The 23863-nt window shown below is 41.3% G+C and overlaps 1 protein-coding gene across 6 annotated transcripts in view; it reads left to right on the top strand.

Annotated features, from left to right (window-relative positions):
• DLG2 (discs large MAGUK scaffold protein 2) overlaps positions 1-23863 on the top strand; it is a 5493568-nt gene that overhangs the window by 2733904 nt on the left and 2735801 nt on the right. For all 6 annotated transcript variants that reach the window (XM_069639853.1, XM_069639851.1, XM_069639850.1 and 3 more), the window contains one exon: positions 11212-11350. In XM_069639853.1, the coding sequence (XP_069495954.1) occupies positions 11212-11350 (139 nt within the window). The remainder of the gene's footprint in view (positions 1-11211; positions 11351-23863) is intronic.

Genomic DNA, 23863 nt, shown 5'->3' on the forward strand with positions numbered 1-23863 from the left:
TGTTGATTTCTGTAGCTGCCCAGTGCCTTTAAAAGACAAACCATAGGTGAGTATATCAATCCCTGTGGATGTAGTGTTATGTCCCAGGAATTAGTGAAAACCCTGGATAGCAATTAAACATATTCTAAAGAAATCCTTTGTAGGTAGGCCACTGAGTTGAGACTGGGCTATAAGACACACTTTGTGAAAGTCTATTTAAATGAATGTGCTCCAAAATTCATGATTGTGCAGGGCACATAGGGCCTCATTACACCGACGGCGGTGGACCAAGGTGCTATTAGCACCTTGGTCCATGGCGGTAAAATACCGGCACCGCCTTGGAGGAAAGGGGAATTACCGCCCTATTCCAAGGTTGGTGGGGCGGTAATTCCCCCTTCCCCCATTGCCCTTCCCCATTCCCATTTTTGCCCCATAGGGCATAATGGGAATGGGGAAGGTGCTAATTACGGCACCGCAAATTGTGGTACCGTATTTAGCTCCCTGGTCCCTTCCGGGTTGGTTTTTAACGCCTGCAAAAAGCAGGCGTTAAAGTCTCCAACCCGCAAAGGGACCTCGTAGTAAGGCAGTAAGGGTTAATGGTCACTGGTACCATTAACGGTGACCGTTAACCCTTACCGCAGTCCGTGTAATGAGGCCCATATATGACTTTACCAAAATATATTAATTGTCAGGTTTTCTCAGGGCTAATGTAGGCCCTGATTTGTAAGAAGGTGAACATCATTTCACAGATATGAAGGGGTTTTCCAACTTCCTTTCCTGTGGAAACTATAGTTTATATTAAAAGAGAAATCCTGAATAGAGCTATACTTCTTAAAGTGAAGTAGGAAGGGGGTTAGTTTGTCCACATTAGTTCCTAGAATATAATGGGCCTCATTACGACCCAGGCGCTAATGGGTTAACGGTGCCGTAAAAGGCTGCGGCGCCGTTAACCTATTAGCGCCTAATTACGAGGTCCCTTTGCGGGACCCGACCTTAACGGCTGGTGTAGACCAGCCGTTAAAGTAGGGACCCGCAAAGGGACCTTGGTGCAAATTACGGTGCCGCAATTTGCAGCACCGTACTTAGCGCCTTCCCCATTCCCATTGAGCCCTATGGGGCAAAAATGGGAATGGGGAAGGGCCATGGAGGAAGGGGGAATTACCGCCCCGCCAACCTTGTAATGGGGTGGTAATTCCCCCTTTCTCCATGGCGGAGTCGGTAATTTACCAGCATGGACCATGGTGCTAATAGCACCATGGTCTTCCGCCATGGTCGTATTGTAAACACCCATTCTCATTTACCAAACATTAGAATAAAGTATTCTGCATTAAGCAGACTTCTATTTCCCTAGTACAAATGTAGTGTTTATTTGTGTCCTATCACAAAGTTATATTATCATGTTTGCCTTCACACTTTAAATTAATTTAGATTTTGTGCTCTTAAAAAAATAGCTTCCTTTCTAAACCAAAGCCTGTAGATAAAGTAGTCCAACATCACAAGCTGCATTTTAAATACATGCTGTGACAAATACAAGTAGCCACCCCCTTTGGGACAATAAAAGTGAGCCTGTTATGATTAATACAAATAGGGTACAGGGCAAGTAAGATCCCAATGGGGGTGATACCCTTTTAGGGTATAGGAATTGTATCCTCCTTTAAACCCAGACTCTAATATCTTTGTTGACTATGTGGGAGTTGAACTGCATGATAACCGAAAACCTCCTGTTAGAACGGCTGCTTTGGTTTCTGAATCCCTGTATTCACAATCCTCGCCTCAGACAAGAGAACAGTAGACGATTCAATCCTCTGGAGCAATGGCAAATTAAAGGCCAATCAGGAGAGGACCAAGGGAGAGATGCTTGCAGAGTTTGAGAGGGCCAGAGACCTCCTACTGGGAGCTGTGGCAGGAGAGAGAGTGTGCTCCAGAGGAGGCAGTCCCTCAGTCAAAGGAGACTGTGAATCACTCACAGCGCCTGCCGAGTGAGGAGACGGAAGAGCTAGCCCGAAGAGCAGAGAGCAAACACCTGCCAAAAGGAGAGTGGGAAGGATGCAGGGAAGTGGTGTCCGTAGTCCCGTTGGAAGACAGCTGGAAACAATAGAAAGCAAGCCCCAGACTGGGGAGAAAAGAGAGATACAAACCAGGGACTGACCAAAGAGCAGAGGAGAGATAATTGTAAGAAACATGTTGAAATGTCCATCTGGGCAAGCCTCCTTTTGATAAAGGGATACCAGATTGTATGTCCAAAACCAATTATTGTGCCTTCATTCAGATAACAGCCCTAGCTGTGTTTTTGCTAGATTTGTGCTTTCTTTTGTAGTCATAGGGACAGAGCTCAGGTAAGAATAGAATTCTAGATAGAAGTCTTTATTTATGTAAGAGATCCTGACAAGCCCCTTTTATATTTTCTTCAATAGAGTAAGGCAGATACCCTTTGGCATAGGGACAGCTTAGGCCTTGGCTTGGGTATAAAGAAGCATTTAGGGAAATAGGCCACTGTGTCACTCTCCAGACTCTGATCTTACCACAATACTGAAACTAGAAACCAACCATTCACTACACTTAGGCTGCATTATTTACAATCAGATGTTTGTGTGTTTTGTGAATATAATACTTTAGCTAGAAAATAGTAGCCACGTTGTCTTTTGTACTCCTGTAGGCAGTGTGGCAAGGCAGAATAAGGATTCGAACCAGAGGACATGTTGTTAACGAGTTTTATTTAACTTAAACAAAAACACCCTTCTAGCCCTATTGCTAAAAGGGGAGTTCCTAACAAACTATACTAAGATGCTCATCAAAAGTCAAATAAGAAAATAGAACTCTTTCTAAACCTATCCTCTAAACTAGTTCTACCACTTAGAACACATATCTTTTTTAAGACTAGGCAGAGTGCTCTGCTTCCAGAGTTATTCCCCCTGATCTCTGTAAGGGTTTCCAGGAAATACCTTCTGGTTCTGATCCTAATGGTTAGCCATAGAAACAATTCTCCCTGGTTTAACAGTTGTTGACAATCTGACAAAAGTTCCAAAAAGTTTTCAAGTTCACAAAATAAAGTCTCAAGACCTTGAAAAAAACCAAATGCCCATGTGCCTTATGTGTATTGATTTTTCCCTGAGTCCTCTCCACCACTTGGATTGGTTTCTCCTCACTCGGTTCACATCTTGGGTGCCTCTGTTCTCCCCTATAATCTGTTCTTCACAAGGTTTATCAGGATATTCTGGTTCCCTTGGTTATCTCTATCCCAAGGTTTCAATTATCTCCCCGGAGTATGGGTAGCCCCTCTTTCATGCATTTCTTGTTTTTTAGGATTTTTTGAGTACTGTTTGGCGTATTACAACATTCAGGTTTCTTGGTCTCCTGTAACCCTTATTGTTACTTGGTTCTTTCTATATCTCTGGGCCTTCATCTCTCAGTATGGAATTAAAGTAATCCTTCCTTCATTCCCCTTCACTCTCTGGTCTCTATGCCCCCTGCACTAAAAGCAATCCTGGTACCTTCTATGTCGCAGGGTTTGCTCCTGTGAGTTGGCGTCTGCTCAGTAGCAGTGGTGTTCTCTCCGTGCTTGCTGGTCTTCCCATCAGACAGAAGCACATTTTGTGTTCCGCTCAGTTGTGTGTTACTCTGCTCCTTGTTTCTTGCTTTGTGAGTGGAGTATTAGCTTCTCCCTTGAGTTTTGGTTTCAGTGTCATTTCTCAGGCACCGGGCCCACCATGTCCTCTGCATGGTTGCATCTTCTGGTTAGACTGGCTTTGCTTTGCCTTGTTGACTCTGTTTGGCTCTTTGCTGGGTTGACTGCATCTCTCTTACTCTCCTTCTTCTCTCTGCATCACAGTCGGCTCCTCTCTGCAACACGTCTCCTCCCATCAATGACGTGCCCACCACAGAGGCTTGCTTGTGCCTTTATTATTCCTGCATGATCAAAAAGGGGGATGTTGTTTATGTTCAGTTTTCAAGCCCATGGACAGACCAGCATTGTCTTGAGCCAAACATCCAAAGGCACTTTCAATAGTACCACAGCTGAATGTAACATCAGTTTCTTGGATTCCCAGATATGCAGAAAATGCCTTAGTTTGAGCTAGTTCCCCCTGGGAATGGGAGTCCTTGTTCCCTTGAGGTGAGTCACTCCCAGGGTCGTCCCACTTTCCCCAACCACTTGCGAGTGTTTTGTTGAGCGGCACACCTCCCAAGCCTCAAAGGGGGTGGGTCACCATAGGGAAGAATTTGTCACATTCCCCTCCCATTAAGGGAGAGCCCCCCTTCAGCGATGAGAGGGAAACAGCTAAGAATATCCACATTTCCTTGTTCTTTTCCTTTCCGATGATCCACAGAAAAGCAAAACAGGTTAGAGATCCAAAAAAAACCTCATAACTTGAGAGTTTTAACATTTTCTGAGATTCATCCAGGTTAGGGATGAATGGTCAGTCACTAGTGGGAACTTCCTCCCGTCAAATAGTATGCCCATTTGATGGCTAAGGCTTCCAACTCGATGGTGGCATAGGCCTGTTCTCTAGAAACCAACTTCCTACAGGTATATAGGACAGGGTGTTTTGGTCCATCATGTTCCTGGGAAAGGACTGCCCCATATCTACTTTTGAGATATGTGTTTGAAGTATGAATTCCCGGTTGAGGTCAGGCATTGACTCCTGACATAGTGTATGTTTTGGCCGGTCAAAGCTTCTCCGATCTGCCTTTCCCAAGAGCTTGTGAATTCTTCAAATTATCAGTGAGACTGGTGGCCAATGTGGAATAATTGGGAATTAACTATTTATAATGCCCAGTTAATCCCGGGAAGGCTTGGAGATCTCTGTTGGTCTTGGGAACTGGTGTTAAGTGAACAACCTTGATTTTTTTTCATCTGGGGGATCAATCAACCCATTCCTGGATACTTTACCACAGACTGTGCTAGATGACATTTTTGGGGGGTGCACTTAGGCCTGCTTTCCACAAGGCGCAAGTGGTCACATACAGACGGTGCATATGCTCGGGCCAGGTGTTACTATGTATAAGTATATAATCCAAGTAGGCCCCTGTGTAATCAGAGTGGGGTCAACGTATTGTATCCATTAGTCTCTGGAAGGTTGCAGGGCCCCTGTGTAGCCCGAAGGGGAGGACTATAAAGTGGAAGAACATCTGGAGTAAGGAAAAAGCTGTTTTCTCCCTGTCATCTGAATTCAAAGGGATTTACCAGTATCCTTTTGTCAAGCCTAATGTAGATATATATTGGGTGGACCCTCGTTTTTAGATAACCTCATCCTGGGCATGGGATAACTGCAGAAACATGAGATTGAATTAAGTTTTTGAAAATCAATACTAGAACCTCCAGCTTTTATCTGGTTTTGCTACCAAAACTACCGCGGGAGGACCAGGGACTCTCAGGGGGTTCAATTATATCGGCCTTCAGCATGGATGCAAGCTCTTCCTCAATGATCTTTTTTCAGCCCTCTGGAATATGGTATGGTTTTAGATTAACAGTTTGTCCCAGTGAAGTACAAATAAAATGAAAAAATGATGTTCCTGACCAGACTCTTCGGAGAAGACTTCCTGGGAATTGTGCTAATAGATCATGGAGTTCTAACCGCTGGTAAAGGGGCAGTTTCTTGGGAACTAATTGAACTACTAGTTCTTTGTCAGTTAAGAGACTGGCCACGGTAACAGTAGTATTTTTTAAGGATTCAATATTCCACTCCTTTAAGAGATTGACATGATAGATTTGAGTCTTTTGATGTCGGTCTGGCATGGCCACTATGTAGTTTAGAGGTCCTTTTTTTCTAGAATCTTATGGGAGCCATGTCATTTGAAAATCATTTTGTTTTCTGATGTTGGCAACAAAACTAAAACAATGGGCCTCATTACACGGATGGCGGTAGGGATTTACCGGTACCGGTAAAATACCGGTACCGGTAAATCCCTACCGCCTTACTACGAGGTCCCTTTGCGGGTTGGGGGATTTAACGCCTGCTTTTTGCAGGCGTTAAAATCCAACCCGCTAAGGGACCTCAGAGCTAATTACGGCACCGCAAAATTGCGTTGGGTAATTAGCGCCTTCCCCATTCCCATAGAGCCCTATGGGGCAGAAATGGGAATGGGGAAGGGAAATGGCGGAAAGGGGATTTACCGCCCCTCCAACCTTGGAATGGGGCGGTAAATCCCCTTTCCGCCAAGGCGGTGCCGGAATTTTACCGGCATGAGCCATGGCGCTAATAGCGCCATGGCTCACCGCCTACCGGGTGATGAGGCCCAATGTCCACTATGGAAAACGGCTGGGTCAGACCTTGTTTATCATGTAGAGCGTTCTGGTATTCCTGAAATCTACTTAAATGATGTTTTATGATTTCCTGGACCACTGCCATGTGTGTCTGAAGTTTCTGGTCTGTCTGAGATGTGATTAAGATATCCTCTTCCGTGGCCTGGGGTGTTTTCCTAATGGCAAGAAGACTTGCCAGAGTTCAAAAGAAATGCAACTTCTACAATTGTTAGTGAAACACAGTTCTTGGTTAACAGTTATTGTGTCACTATTCACTTTTAGGATTCACGGTAGGTTTGTCAGGATGACTTCAGAGGACTTCTGCTTCAACAACTTCACTACAACTTAAATGAACCATGAGGAAATGTTCTGTTGTCTCATATTATTCTGCTGCACTTATACTACTGATGTTTTGTATCCACTAATACCCAGATATACCACTTTGTGATTCTACCACAGCTTCACTACTTTGTGATTATTTACAGGTTTTAGTTCTGACAAGTTTTACATTTAAGGCACTTCAACACCTTCAAACAGGCAAGGCACTCTTCCTCTGAAAATATCTCCTCAAAATGGGCAGCCTGTTTCCCTCTCTTGTCTGTCTGCCAAAATAACAATCTCAGTTTTTTATGTCCCACGTCTCTTTAATGCTCAAAGTCTTTGACAGGATAGATTGTGTCAACTTCAAATGGTATTTATGGCCAGCAGGTTTCCCTCCCCCAATGTTGCCTTCATCTCCCTGCCAACTGTTAGCCAAATAATTATCCAGAAGCCTTAGTGCCACTCTCTTGGCTTCAGGTAATGCTTGCACACTTGTATTGCTTAAACACTTTGCTTCTTTTATAAGTATTTAATGTTCACGTGATTTATTTATTTTAATTTTTGTAATGCGCTGCATGCCCGTAGGCCTCAGAGCGCACACAAAGACAAGACAGAACGGACCAACACAAGAGGCAGAAGAGGAGCAAGAATCATAACAAATTATTCTAGGTTGAAAAAGTTATTTTTTAATGGCGCGTTTGAACACAGTGTAGCTCTGGATCTGCCGTATCCGAGCAGTTAGTGTATTCCAAAGAAGGGGACCCTGTGCATCAAGAATGGTGCCTCCAAATGTAGCTGTCCTGAATCTGGGGTGTTTGAGGATGACCGCAGTAGATGAGCAAAGATTCCTCTCATTAGGCGTGGTACTAATACGTGCTGACAGATATGTAGGACTGCTAAAACTCAGGCATTTGTGTGTTGTAGTTAGCACCTTGTGTGTAATACGATGTTTGACCAGAAGCCAATGAAGTTTTTTCCTAAAGGTGGAGATGTGGGTGCAACGAGATTGGTTGAAGATATTACGCACGGCATTATTTTGGGCCACTTGTAATGATTGAATGTTGGAGGCTGTGGTACCAGCAAGAAGACTATTAAAGATATAAATGTCACTCTTTCCTTGGAAAGTGAAACTAGGCATGTGCGACCACTTCTTCATACAGTTAACAATGTTTAAATTGATTAACAATGACTTTATCTTCTGTTAACTTTATTCACCACAACGACATAAAAGTACAACAAATACAAAATACATGTATCATTACAAATCACTAGAGTAGCACTAATTATCTTCCTAGCTTTCTAGCAGTAGACATACAATGGCTATATTTAGTTACAACCCCAAAACCAAGCCTTGTATTAAAAACATATCCCTTTTAGTCAATTGGGCAAATAGGCTGCATTTCCTTCACCTTCAGAGGACTCCCCCTGCTCTTTTCCCCAATCGGACTGCATTAGCATCGAAACACTGAGGGAACTGGCGTATTTCCCCAAGACAGAAACACATTAATGGAGTGGGGGGTAGCACTGATTTGGAATGAGCTTCAACTTGATAAACTCCATCTCGCGGCCATTACCAGATTTCCATGGGCCACTCTAGGATCACAAAGAGCTATACAAATAGTGTCAAAAGGGTAATCTTTGTTGAAGAGGGTTCTCATACAATTTAGTATGTCTTCTTGGATTATGAAGGGCTCACCACACACCGTTCGTAGCCAGGGAGTGCACTTGTTGATAAGAGAGTCCCTCGATTCAGGCTGATCACATACAACTATGGCGATCCTGTGCAGGAGTATTTGTGTACAGGCGCATTATAAATGCCATATCATATAATATCCATCCTCCCCCATGAACACCACCTGTGGCTGTCTCGTGTTCTCAACTCTTTGGCTTGCCCTCATTGAAATCTTGAGTCATTACAGCTAAATCGGGCTAAGGTCAATATATTATTTAAGTGGCCAACTCCTCCTTCCTGTTTGTTACTCCGAGGCATGCTTCTCGGCTCCCGGTCAGAATGCCCATACACGTCGTTGCAGATTGATGCAGATTGATGTTACTGTGATGGGGATTCGGGGTGAATACTAGAGTTCACTTGTGTTATTGGTCCCTTCTTCAGCTGGGGCATGCTGTTCTCTATTATGTCAGTCAAAGATGGGGCACTTGCCCTGATGTCATGCAGTTTTTCAGTTGTTGGCTGGAGGACCCTTGCAAGGGTGTCCAGTCTCGGTTGTCATTCCCTTATATCACTGCCATCTCTACATTCCTCAAGGGCTTCAGCCAATTCATTTAAGACAAGGTTACATTTACATTCCATTGGGGCATCCCTCCTTTACTTGAATGGTGGTGTCTATGGGGAAGGTTGTAATAGGAGGTGGTATTCAGCAAGGGTTTGCCCTCTGGTGGTGGCCCTTTGCCCTACACATGGTCTCCATCTTTTCATTTTGAACTCCAGGGACCTTTGGTACTGTTATGGGCGGTGTATTCCTTGGTGATAGAACCTTTCTGTGGGTGGGCTACACAACATGGTTTGTGTTCCCAAGATATTGCCAATATCACCATCATCATGTAGGGAGATTTAGTGCATCACCACTATTGCCACCATCCTGGGCAGATGATAGAAGAGGGTTCCTGGTCCTGATAGAATTAGGGGTAAAATGTATTGCAATCGATAGATCCTCCAATTTCTCTGATGGTTCTAATGGTTCTACTGATGTAGTGCTTTTAGTGGCCAAGCTGGCGGTGGGGCAATCCAGCTTACTGCTCCCCATTCTGTGTGTGTTGATTCCACTAGCACATCTAACATTGTCTCTGTTAGATATATCGCTCGCTTCTTCAGAACCAGTGAGTTTACTCCCCATGATGTCCATGAGCTCCCAAGAAAGTTGTTAATTTCTTTAATAAGCTAATAGGCATCTCCTTTAAGCATGGTGGGGGTGTGGGGCTGCACGTTGGAACTGCCAGTGTCGACACCTTGAGCAAGAATTTTCGTTTAACAGTTAGGATTTTCCTCATAGGTCGATGAGACTCTGGAAAGATATGTGGGGGTCGTGGGGAGGGTCCATCCGCACCAACTGTGTGCACCTTTGAAGTCATTGTAAAAGTATATTTCTTACTAGACGACTAATAGAGTGGGGAGGCAAAATCAGGTGGGAGCGGGATCATTGAAGGTAGCTGTGGTAGACAGTGATAGGCAGTAGTGGACAGAAGTAATGGTGTTCAGTTGTAAATAAAACGTGTCAGCAAGCAAACAGAGTATTCGAAATGTGCCCCCCGCTTCCACTAGCACAACTCCTCACCTTGGGCTAGGGACCTTCTCCGTTTTCATTGGTTCAGCAGGGGTCTGCAGTGCACAGGCCACAGGTACAGAGCACCCACACCACTTGTGCCACACACCACGCGGGTGCTCAACGTGAGTTAAGGAGAAATGACTGATCAAACGCAAGTGCTACATTCCTACTGTTAAAAGTTCAACTAACAACTTCAGCTTGCTTTTGCTTATACGCGAGTGAAGATTGGACCAGATGATGTTGCCGGTGGGGCTCGTGCAAGGGATCTGAATGGCAGGTTTGACTCACCAGCTTCTGTGATACTTGTTCGGCAGGTTGCACATCTTCCACATTCTCTGGCACAACATTTACTGCTTCTGGCTTCACAGGGACCCACACCCTTCCTCACTGAAGGTGTCGTCGGTCCGACCACTCAATTAAGGAACCCGTCTTGTTCCTGATACCCATGGACTCACTGCAACGCCTCATCTTGGTCTCTGACATGCTTCTTGCTCTGTAATCTCTGCAATTAGGCTCACAAGGGGAAAGGCAACTCTCCTGCACATCTTCCGTTGTGCAGCCTCTGCTCTTCAGAGTTTGGGTGAACAGGACCCTCTCAAAACAAGCAGGTGAAATCTGCTGCATCCTCATTCCGGCGTCCCTTTGGTTCTCCCACTTCTGCCTGGATTGCCAACACTGTGTCCTCTTCTTTCAATCTCTGCTACTACAGCACGCACTCCAGCCACGGTTCCAGCTCCTTCTAATGCCTGAACCTGAGGGGATCTTGTATGCCTCTCAGGTTTCTCCAAGTGTCGGCTATTGGGCGTAATTGCCTCACTACTGCTACAGCATTCCTCTTCAGCCCTCTTCCTCATCTTAGTACTTATTGGATTGTGGGACTTGAAGTCCTTAACAACAAAGGCAGTTATTTTAGGTAACTGCTTTATTTTAAGGGTAGATTTACTTCCCTTCTAATAGGATTTCAGTTAAAACACACATATATATTTTTCAAAGACGGGATACAGTAGTTCATCCTGATTGATTTGACTCTATGTGTTGGGCTAAGAAAGAAATTGACTTCATGGTTTCAAATATGTATAAATTGTTTGTCCAGTTTGTCCAGTATTTAAAATGGCAATAATGCCTACTGATTTCACATGGCAAATCTCTGGTTACACTGTTTAGTATTCATCATCTATGTGCTTCGTCTATTTCCATACAGATTTACATAAGACATTGCCATTATAAAGTAGCCCACTGCACTGTGTGACAGGCCCATGCGTTTTAAAAATGACAAGTCAAGTTTACTAAATAAAATGGTAGTGGTAAGATAATGTTTAATATTTGTTGGGTGAGAATTACACCCCCACAGATTTTCTCTTCACTTGTCTTGCTTTTTGTTACCAGCATACTCCCCACCAATGGACAATAATATAACATCAGGCAACAATGGCACTTTGGAGTACAAGACTTCCCTCGCTCCAATATCACCCGGAAGATACTCTCCAATCTCAAAGCACATGCTCGTGGAGGATGACTACACCAGGTCAGATATTATACTTGATTTTGGCTTCTGAAAGTAAACTGCTAGAACCACAATAGCATTCAAAGCATGATGTGTAAGATGCTGCAGGTATAATTCAAATGGTAGAACTTGAAATGAGGATGTCCAGTCATCCCCTGGTTATCAGACAAAGCAGGAGGTGGTCAGTTTTCATCAGTTTTTTTATAGCATGCAGATTTATCAAATGGAGCTACACTACAGTAGGTACTACATCTTCCCATTCACATAAATCGAGTGTTTGCATCTGTACTTCCTATAAGACAAGATGATGTATATTTTAAAGAAACATACTCGACACATACTTCATGGTGTTGTAGTCTTCAAATTAAAATTGCTGTCAAAGGTTTCGGTAAGAGGAAATTATATACTACTGAGCGACTTTTAAAGTGAACACATTTTACACTTCCATCTTTACAATTTAATTTCTCTTTAAAATATGATATCACTTACTAATCCTCTTGGTTTTTGCATAAAGCATAGGCTACTTTGGTTTTAAGATTTACCCTCATAACCAGTAAAGTTAAAGAATGCACGTTTCTGATTTTGAATGCAGTTTAAAATATTATTTTGCTTTTTTTTTGCCTGTGATATATTTTTTTTTATTTTTTTGGTAGTAGATTTTAAGGCAGAAATCTGGAAGGCGAATCTCCGAGGAACAGGGCTTGAGCTAAAGATGCACTTCCTCTCTTGGGATTTAATGACATTTAAGGAATGAACAGCATTTGATACATTGTGCACCCTGAGAACAATCTCTTAAATACTGGAATTTAGATTCAGGATCCCCATCTGTTTTTTGCTGCAAAGCAAATTTAGAAGATTATGATTTTGCAATGTTATACTATGTTTTACAGAGTTTTTCCACCTAACTGAGTTAGACAGCAGTCCTCTTCTTTGACACATGAATTGGTGTGGACTCTGTTTCACTCTGAGTCATAACATACAAAAAATGTGACTCACAAATATCAAAAATAGTTTACAGATACAGATCTTTTTTTGGAAAGCCATATTGATACTTGACAGCAAATTGCATTCTCGTGGAGGACATGTCAAACAACATGTGGCTTAGTCTGTGCGTAAGCATAAACTGCATGCATTGCTTGAAACCGTTTTTTGAGATACACTGGTGCTGCATTAGTCTAAAACCATTGATTCTTAATTTCACAAATATGTTTGAGAGGGTGAAACAAAGACTGCTTCAACTCATGTCGCAAAGGCTGACTGGAAGAATGTCCTATATTATAAGTGTATTATAACTTTAATAATGTGTCTGTACTTTTGAACTGCAAAAGCACATCTCTGAAGCACTACTTTGAATTCAATTACTGCTCAAGGTACTATGTACAGCAATGATGATGGTGATTGCAAAAGTTACATTTTCTATTTAGATTTTTTTTTAATTTCATTTTTGTAGTACGCTATTTCGAAGCACATCACTTTGAGGCATACATAATTATAGTTATTGTATTTTCTAATAATTAAATCACTGGTTTTATATATTTTCTGTATGATCGGGAACAGGGTGTTGTGAGAAGGTTATTGGTGAATTACTAGATTTTTGACTCTTAATGAAAATGTGAAAATGGTACATATTTCTTTTTAAAATGCATTTTACATAGAAATACTTTGGGTTCAATATATCAACTAATACAATGGGATCACTCACGTATCGCCTTGCAATAATGACTTTGAACCTCTTATGCGAGCTTTGAATTGGTCAATGAGGAGTATAGTGTTTAATGCATAAGAAAAGGACTGTACTGAGAACATTTACTCATGCATGGGTGGATTTAATTGTGGGGTAATAAAGTGCATTTCTCTGACAATCAAAGCCACTGGTATTTGATGTTTTTCATGAGGTGCTAACAATGCTTCAAATGTAGTGCTTGGTTATCTCACACGCTGATTGCTATCCTCGAACATTGTGCTATCACTATTTATAGTCAATGCCTTGTAAGCCACAATGCCAACTTTCAAACCGCTGCCTACTTCATGTGATTACCCCTCTGTACATAGAGTGAGCATGCAATTCAAGATGTGCATTGGAACGCTTGTCAAATTCTTAATGTGTTTTTGTGTGTTTACAAATGTTGGAAGAATGATCAGAACTTTCTTTTGCTGTTCCATTTCTTTATGAAAAAAATAGTGTACTTTGGAATTCAATGCTGCCGTATTTTCCATATTTGCTGCGCAGTTGCACTTCCTGCAGATTCCCTTTGCAATCAATAGACATTAATAAAAATGTTTTTAAAAAAACAAGAGCAAATGAATCCCTTAATCCTGAACTGTGTCTTCATGGTGTCATACAAAATGTGCATTTGTGCCACATCAAAGAATTTACTGCAATTGAATCTGCCATATATATCCTGCCAGCCAATGAATTAAGATTTCTGTGGACAGAGATTAAAAGTCACTGCCAGGTCCCAGGGAATGATGATGATGTGCGTGCTTTTACACCATGAGCTGTCTTAATATTTGGTTCTGTATTTTGTACCTCAGTTATACCGATTAAAGGCATACTTTTATTTGTACACACAACTCTTGTCACAATATTTATTTTTTAATAACTTTACTGGGTAACGACGTGCTTACATGTATGTGCGTTTCCACTTAATTATAACTGAGAGGGAGATCTTCTTTCTGAATACATGCTTTCGATTTGTTGAGTAAGTTGGTTATGTGTGCAGTGGTTTATTTGTGATCATCCATGAACATGAGTACACGTGTTAACTTATTTATTGTAGGTGTTACTTATAATACAACCCTGCCAGCTTGTGACTGCTTTATTGTGCTTTGAGACACTGTGAAGAAACAGAGATGCAACATGTGGTAGCAGGCTCAAGTGATCACAGACAGACCGTATCACAAAGCTGTGTGCATCAGTGAGACTTGCCTTGCATGTACTAGCATGCATTCTTAATTTACATTCTGCATGAAAAAAAGAAGTGAGAACCAAACAAGCAAGCCTCCTGACCTGGCCAATGCCCTCTGTCGTGTAACTTTCTGAGCCCGCCTAGACTCGGGTCTTGCATTCTCTTTCACCTAAAAAGCACGCACTGATCTTTGGTTATGTTCCTTTTTACCATCTATTTCTAAATAGTCAGCATTGTTGTTACTTTTGGCAGTTTACATTGTTCCTTTCTGCGTGTCCTAGAGACGTCCATTCCAAACCCTGTAGTGCACCCTGAGCTGCCCTCACACTTTCTGAATACTACCAGGTATGAAATACTCCCAGGAAACACTCCCAGGAGGATTATCACAATTGGGGCGTCCCATTATCTCACTCAAATCTGCAAGCCCTGGAATCCTCTTCTCCTAGGCACCACTGGAGCTTTCTGATGTTTCTGGATGTTCTAAATCCCCTTCTGCATAGCAAACCCTATACTTTCTTTCTATCTTCCCCTTAAGAAATAGGTTTCATGCAGGAGCCAAACATCATGTGTTAGAAAGAACGATAGATGTGTGTATCTGTATCCTGACTGAATTAGCTCCATGCTGATGTACCTGTGTGGGTGGCTACCCTGCATCAAGCTGTCAGGTCTGACAGGCACTCTATTTCTCACATGTGCATGTTTGTGTACTGGCTAAGGCACACATGTCGAGATCCGAATTCTGTGTCAGCATAATTGGTTGGGGATAGAAGACAGTTTAGGTTTGTATTATGTTAACAGGAACATTTTAATTTGGACACGCAATAGATTCTCATCAAGCCAAAGCAGAATCTGGGTATTATGCATGTCGAACTTTTGGCAGGGTAACTTATAATTATTTATGTAATGGCCCAAATACTTTGTTTCCTTAATGTATTGAATTAGTTTTAAACAAATCCACCAACAAAGGTAAAGGGAGATGTTCTATACCCAGATATCCCACTTATTAATTCGCCAAAGTGAAATAAAATTAAAAAAAAAAATAGAATGCAGGCCAATAACTGTGGTTAAGGTGTAATATACATTTCTTCAATGAACCAAAGGTATTTTGGGTGTTTGAATGCACTTGCATTGAAATGCTGAAAGCAAGCACATCCCCATCAACCTCAATCAATGTGAGATATATGTATATAAGATAGTAATCCACACAGGCAGACAGCATATACCAATTACACCATGCAGAGATACCAACAGGCTTGAAACGTTGAAAACAAGCATACATGACATTCTTCCAAGGCTACAATGGTAAATCTGTTATTGCAGAAATGTATTATTTCATAATCTCTCTTCATCAAATATAACCATGAATGCATTGGTTCTCCCCATGAACATTTGACTAAAACTGAGAGTATGGCAAAGTGTCACACTTCCTGTTCTGAGACTGATAAACACTCAAGCTTCAATATCTATTCTAGTACTAATTTTGTTTTTGTCTTCTAAATTACTGTAGAACATGTAGTCCCTGATTTTAGAAGTGTTTTTTCAGTGGGAAGCTCCCATTGCAAAACATTTTGTAAAGGAGGCCTGTTCTCTTAGGCCTTGAAAGAATTAACCTCAAAGCTTTGCAGCTAGTGACTACTTTGCATTCAGTTAAAAAATCTGTTACATTTTGCTCAGCTACTTCTAAACGTGGGCATAATCAATGTTATCCACATTATTCTCATGTGAACTTCTAACTAAATAAATACATACAACTTTATCTGTCGTTTTGCCCACCGCATCAACAAGTTCACAGCGTCTGCTTCAAACAGCTAATGCACTGGGTGCCGGCCAGGAACAGAACAAATATTAAATATTAAATTGGATTTGTATATGGTGCTTTATGCTGGAGTGCAGACTCTTAGCGTGGGACCGGCTATTGAACCCATGCGGCTTTGTGCCGTGTTGCTTCCAAAATGAGTGTGTTGACCCTGAGCTTTCCTCCCAGCCCCTGGTCAGCGTTCCTCATTGGCTGCGTTCAACAGTATGTGAAAGGTCATTAGTATTTAAAGCAATATCTCTTGGCATGTCCTGAATGACTTTCTCATTCCATATGAGCAGAGTAGTAGGAACAGGATGTGTAAGGTTGCTTTTTTAATGGAAATGATAAGGCCTCTGTGAGGACCAAATAGATAAAATGGTGCTTGAAGTCGAATGAGACAGCCAAGTAGCAATTCTGTCAGTGATATTCTCGGTGTGTGGAGCCACTCTGAATGCCAATATTCAGGCTAAATAACTCATAGGCCAGGACGAATGCAAGTTGCAAAAGGTAGAGAGAGGGTGCTTATAGTCCAGTATCGGGGTGCGCCAAATCATCTCAGTGACAAGAAGCCTCTCCGGTCAGCAAAAACCCTCTGTACCCAATAAAACGCCCCCCTTTCCCTCAAGCACCCACTTCTTTTTAGCTTATTGTTAAGAATTGTCATTCCACATAGCATCTAGGACTGGGCCATAAAATTGTCTCGGGCACCAATGAAAAAGCGGTCCACAGCTGCAAATGGCTATTCATTCCTCTTGTGCTACTGTTTGAATAGTCCCCAAGGGGGAATTGTTTGATAACATGTGATTCAAAATGTGCATTTTAAAGAATATATATTCAGCAACATAGGTCAAAACGAATAGCTGCATAGTGAAGCAACACATGGAACTGGCCCACATTGTCCAAAAAAGGGGCCCACTGTGATAAAAAAAAAAAACTGGACCACACCAGCATTTTGTGTTTTTGGTTCGGCCAGGGCCCTATTGCCATATAGGCCAGTCCGAGACGGTCTATAGGCTTCCAGTGAATCAAAACGTACCTATTCTAATTGATTGAAATTCACCACGTATGTAAAATAATCTGGACCCACCTACAATTGTCACTAACTAGACATCACAGTGTGACCGACCATAGTCGCTGCTGAAGACAGCATCTCCTATTATTGTGTTTAAGATACTTTACCTGCAGTCACACCATGGATAGAGTATGTAGCGCAGAACAGTCCCCTTATTCGACTGCGCCTCATCACCAGAAAAACATCAAACATTTGATCAAATGTCCCCTCTACAGGTCGGATAATCATTTCTGTGATTATCTCCTGACTAGGCTCCCTATCTACTCTCGCGATTTTGCAGCACAGGGTTTCTTTAGCAATATGAGACTCTGTCATTTGCAATAATCAATTTAGGAAAATGTATTTTTTAACAATGTGAACATCCCCCCAAACATTGCCTATGTTACCATGCATTATTGCCCATACCAACTATCAGTTGCTCCACACCAGGGGTGTTGCTAGGTCTGGAAAAGATCTGGGGCTACGCTAATTTCGGGGGTGTCAGGACCCGGGGCTAGCTAGCCTTTCTGGTGTGGTCCCTGAGTTTCTATCTGAGGTTACAAACAAAAGACATGCTGCCATAGTTCCCTCAGGCCCCCCTAGCAACGTCTCTGCTTCACACACATTCTGGTATGTGATTTAATATCTGTATCTGTACACATTCTTAAGTCAGAGCATTCATATGGCGAAATGTTACCCTTCCACTAACCCCCTGAGCAAGAGCACGGTTTACTATCTCACTGTTCACAATACAGCAAGCAGCTCCATTCCAAGGGTCGCTGTGTTAACATGTTCCAATGCATTAGACCTAATTTCTGTTTCAATCCATATTCTTCTTCTTATCCTGACATAATAGGCCAAGTAGCACACTGGCAGGGGTGTACGTCAAATAAAGAAGTACCAGTCACATCCCTTCTCTCATCTCAAGGTCTATATGTATCTGGAAACCAAATAATGAAGTGTTTTTAATTACAGTCCAGTTTTCCTTTTAATAAAAGCTTCTAGGCAGCCATGTTAAAGGGACATAGGCAAACATAAGCTGAATTATGAATTAACCATGTTCGCTCTGCACAGGGGCAACACATCTGGTGTCTGTACAAATCCATGGCTCAGGACCATCCCAGGAGTCACATTCACCCGAAGGCATGCAGTGTATAACCTAGAGGGTGGTGTAGAAAAAATATGCAGTTACAGAAACATGCAGTAGGGGCAGAACAAAAAAGGAGAACTACGGATATGCAAGTTAAAGCTGCAATACCATAGAACATTACATCAACTGTCTTACTTTTAAAGATATGTGTCAAGGGGCCAAGATAATAATAGATGTGTATTCAAATATTTAAACAAAGAGAAGCTTAAACTGAAAAGAATATATACAGCATGGCTAAAAGGGGCTGGCTATATTTGAAATATTGCTATCTTCTTTACTTCAGCATAGGGAGGATAGCTCAGCTGCAACGTGCTCGCCTTGGAAGCAAGACGCCCTGGAGCAACACAGGTTCAATCCCCGGGTCCGTGTTTAGAAACCTTTGGATATTAAGCGCGTTCATATCATATCATGCTGGACTGATTTATTGCCACCGAGGATTCAATTACTTTAATTACAGACAATGTTTAGAAAAGGCACTAAAGCAACGATAGTGGGAAGGATATTGCTGTGGCCCTCATCTAAGTCACTTGATAAAGCGTATCAAACAATTGAATCAATTAATAGAAATTAAATCATGTTAGCTCTGTCGTCAAGCTTCTCACTGATTTCAGAGGCAAGATTCCAAACGCCATTACATTCTGCAGGATTGTGCCACTCCAGCCTGTCACGTGCAAATAGCAGAAGGCAAGCTTCTCTTGTTCCCATAGCCCTTGTGTGGCAATGCATCTTGATGTGGTTCAATGCAAGTTCCAACTTGGCTGCTCATTCATCCTGTACAGTACCACTGCAAGCCAATCTTCCAGCCAAACAGGGCTGATGAAAGTCCGCTTTTTGACCTACTCAGACTAATCAAAATGGGGACCAAGAGGGTAAACAAATGCTATACATTGTTTCAAGATAAGCAAAGGTACACTTTTGACTGAGTCAGAAGACTCCAAATGGAGACATCTTGGTAAAGATGATACCCATTGTTATCAGTATAAGCAGCACATCTGTTATTGTGTAGCAAAAGCCAGATGAAAAACTGGTCAGATATGTTACAGTTGGATAATTACACCCTGGTACACCTTTGAATCTAGTGAAACACATCTCCTATTGCTTTGCCCCTGAAAATCCGTTTTCGAAACGAAAGAATACATGGAGCTATACACACTGCTAGAGATTCAAGAATGGGACCTAACAGAAATACAAGTAACGTCACTCTAAGAATATTATATGAACATGGTTTTCACATTCAAGAATGCACATGAAATCATTCCACACATGAAACACACATGCAGCTTCCACCATGCAACACGCAGCAGCAGTCTAGTTGCACCCAATCCCACGCATGTTGTGTTGCATTAATATTACATTGCTTGACCAGTAAACATGCAGCATTGAAGCAAATCCTATTTTTTCTCAAGTACATGAAGTCTACATTTGTTGCCTATGCTTTATATCATTTGTGCTCTTCCATCCCCCATGGCTGATGCTCCCTCCTTTACGTATTCAAGAAATGCCGGATTGCCAATGGATAAACGTTTCCCACCTGTTGTTACACCCACTAAAGCACTGAGACTTTTGGAATGAATGCACCTTTCTGCATGTCGCCGTGGTTCCTGGCCCTGATTCCTTCCTCGCTGTCATGCTGCTTCTTATTTATCCATGCAATTAGCATCGGCACTGTGAGAGCAGTGCCTTAACCAGCTCTCTATATATTGGGGACATAGACCCAGTCCCACTCCTTTGATGCATTGCGTCTTCACCCATCGGCTGAACAACTAAACTGCAGTTCACCAGGTGAGAAGAGGACTTAAATTCCCACATCTGTTCTGTTCGCATCCAGCCTGGCTCTCCCAGGACACCAGGTGAGGAATGGGGACAAGAAGAGCTAATCTGAATGGAGGAGCTTTTTTTTATTATTTTTGTTTATTGTTACAAGTGACTTTTCAAAGAAGAAAAAAAGAATTACAAAATCATTTCTCAATAAAATATATACAAATCAAATATTGAATATATTAAGAATTCACATATGAAACTAACATTAAAATACTCTTGACAAAAAGAAGGAAGACATGAAAACAATCAGACCCAATAACAGGCAAGGGGTAAATTAGTTTCTCAAACGCCTAGAAAACCTAAGGTTCTCAAAAACTCCACCGCCTGTACTGTCAGACCAGTTTCATGTCAAGCAATTAGCCTCTCCCAAAATGAGTCTGTACAAAACCACTGAGGATTATCAACAAACCTGCCCAAAATTGCACACCTTACTTACACATGTGTTCCTACATTCTATCAGAATGTGTTTGAATTATTGCACAACTTGTTAATTACATAAATTGCAACTATTGTTACCTGAACCTGACTTGTCCCTAATTGCAAGAATTTCCCTTGTGTTAATTATATTCAACCATAACCTTAGGAAATTCATCCTACCTGCTCTGCCAGGAAAACAGGTCAAATATTTTTGAAGAAAGCCACAGAGTTTATCATATTGAGACCAAGATTTTGATGTTACTAAGCCTCTCATTTGGTCAATTGTTTCAATGCAATCCAAACGTAATAGTGCTAACTTGACATGTGTCGGGTTGGTAATAAGATCTTCGATAGTATGACCACAATGTGATAATTTCATGATTGCTAGCTGTTTGATCTGAACCAGAACAGGACATATTCCTTTCATCAATTCTATGTTTATCTCCTCGTAAAGTGATTGCACCTGTGGAAACATGATCGTTCTATACAGAGAAATGATTTTCCAATCCATATGAACATAGAGTGGAGACCTAATGGAGGGGCCTCTTGTCAGCATGAGCCACAAACCAGTCATGCCATTGGAGAGCCAGGGTATGCATACTAAGAACGTAATCATATTAGAGGACGAGTTATTCATTTGGATTATGGCACTACACCCACCAAAATTAATGTTATATTAATTCATTCATTTTCAGTTACTTGCTCTGATAATATTTTAGTCAAGATCTTACTGCCACCATATAATTAACAATTTAAAATGTGTTAAAATCATGAAGATAATGTTTATTTGTATGTATTTCGATAAGAAAAGTGAAGAAACAGCACTGACTTTAAACATTGGTTTAATTTCCTGGTACAAAGAAGGCATAATACAAAATGTGTGACATAGATTCCTCATCTTCAGCGTAGTTGCATTTGTCTGAGGTTGTAACCACTCCAAATTTTAGTTAGGTTAGAAATTGGTAGAATTCCAATGTAGTAACATGTTCCAATCAAGTTAAGATTAAACAAAATATCTAATGCTGTGCCATACAAAGAGACTGTTTTGGCTTCAGCTGTAGAATTTTTAAAAATACCTTTTCATCGTCCACTTTCATATTTGGATGTAAATCTTAACATACTATGGCCCTGATGTGTAAAACAACTCACTTTTCAATCTTTGAGCATCCGACGCACTCTCCCTGGAAACCTACGACTGAGATAAACAAAGGGCTCTGTTGTTTCTTTGATATCTGCCCCCAAAACAATATTGTTTGTTTAAAATGTATGTTGATTACATCTAAGCCTTTTACAGTTTGTCAAACTTTGTAAAATATATGTAAACAAATTTGGATGTCCATGTGGTCTCCCCAAATGAAAGCCACTATAAACTTGCCTTTCACCATTCACGATGGAGATATTTGCCAATAATTATTAAATCATAAACTAAAATGTCTCTTCTGTGAGAATGATTTTCAAGCTTTTCCTCTGGTCTTTGAATTCTTTGGATACAATATTATCTTAATACAATCCTAATTCTATAAGGACACGGACCAACATGTTTCCACTTAATGTAGAACAACGAAGGCAGTTGTTTTGATATATTGATCTATTAATTTACAAATGTGGATGTTTTGCATAGCACAAACATGTCATCCTATAGACACTTCAGAGTGTTATGTTAAACCTGTGCCTGAGTGAGTTTGAAGGTGCTGGTGGTAGGTGTTTATTCATGTATGTATGTATGTATGTATGTATGTATGTATGTATGTATGTATGTATCTATTTGTGAATCTTAATGTGTCTCAATCAAACCAGTCGCTTCAGGGTTGTGTAAGGACAGCCACTCACCTCATTAATAGGGTTTGCCTCCTGTGTCAAATCCTCAATAATAATGACTACATGTGGTTGTTGAGAGATTCCACAACTTGAACAGTGGAAAAAGCCATCCTGAAAAATTACATTTTGAAATGTTGGTTGGATGCAATTGTTGGTTCAAAAAGGTTTTTGTTTAGAAATTGTGGCCATGGGTTGACAATATCCAGTCTCTTACATATTTCTTGTTAGGAGGGATATGATGGAGCATCTCCACTGTTGAAGACCATAGGGATTGGGAAAGGATATGCTGCGAGAGTTGGTTTGCTAAGTAGCCTGATCCTTGGGACCGTTAAGCATTATATGCAGTGCAAATCATTTAAAACATATTTTGTTTTCAACACATAGCAAAGCGTTGGGGTATTGTAGGGAATTTTTGTAATATTTCTTAGCTTGCCACTAGACAGAGGGATAGACTCAGGGGTCACTTGCTGTAGCAAAAGCAGGGCTTAGTGCGCACTAGGTGCATCATTTCTCATACGTGTTAGTATTGTATTGGTGGTTCAGTGTAATGACTCATAATAGAGTCACCAGGTCACCTGAAAAATGATGTATTTACAGCAGGGGGAAAAAGTTTACAATTACCCTTACTTGTCTGGGGCCTCTTGGAGAGAAACTCAGTTTCTGACACAGTGCTGGACATAAAAAAATTCTACCAAACACTGGTATTCACACCTTACAGAAATATTGTGTCACACAGTAAACATCCATGCATGTCCTTAGTTGTCTCATAAGATACTTTATATTGTTGGCATATTAGAATAATACACACAGTTAGACACATATTAAGCAATCATTGTAACATTTAGAGTGAGCTGAAAACCGATGCAATGATCTTCCCAGGTCTTCCTCACCACAAGCGAAATTTACCTCCGTCTGACCAGTGAAAATACTGCAGCCCTCTTCCCCTCTTCTCAACTTGGCAGAAGTCAAATTTTTCTTTTTTTTAATATCTGTATCTTGATATAGCTGTTGCTCTTAGTTTCTGAGAGTGGCAGCTTATTTCTTTTTGCAGACAGTTAATTTCACATAGGAAAATGCATTGAGCAGAGGAGCTTTGCTGATGCCTACTATAACCTTTTAATGATCAATGCATTTCTTGGCAGACAAATATAGTGTTATTGGTGAGCCTTTGACCTACTTTCAATGCTTCCTCCAGCTAGACTGCACATATGCAGAAAATGATCACACTGTTTCAAACAAACACACACATACACACACATACACACACACACACACACACACAAACACTCTCTCTCTCTCTTTCTCTCTCTCTCTCTCTCTCTCTCTCTTTCTCTCTGTCTCTCTCTCGTTCTCTCTCTCCTCACTTATTACTGGAATGCTCACCTAAAAATGCCTGGCTTTGCAAAGCCAGCAAACATGAGGCTGTGTGTGCTCTGGGCTACTGGACTCCTACTCAGGCTTCCTCCTTCTCTGCTATGAAAGGTCTCACAAACACAGTCAGCCTGGCCTGCAATCTCACATGGAAAACCCCTTCTTTTCTGCAATCCTCCTTCTGTCCCTTTTGGCAGGA

Source organism: Ambystoma mexicanum, chromosome 7q, assembly GCF_040938575.1.
Source record: "Ambystoma mexicanum isolate Mex_15411 chromosome 7q, UKY_AmexF1_1, whole genome shotgun sequence".
NCBI lineage: Eukaryota > Metazoa > Chordata > Amphibia > Caudata > Ambystomatidae > Ambystoma > Ambystoma mexicanum.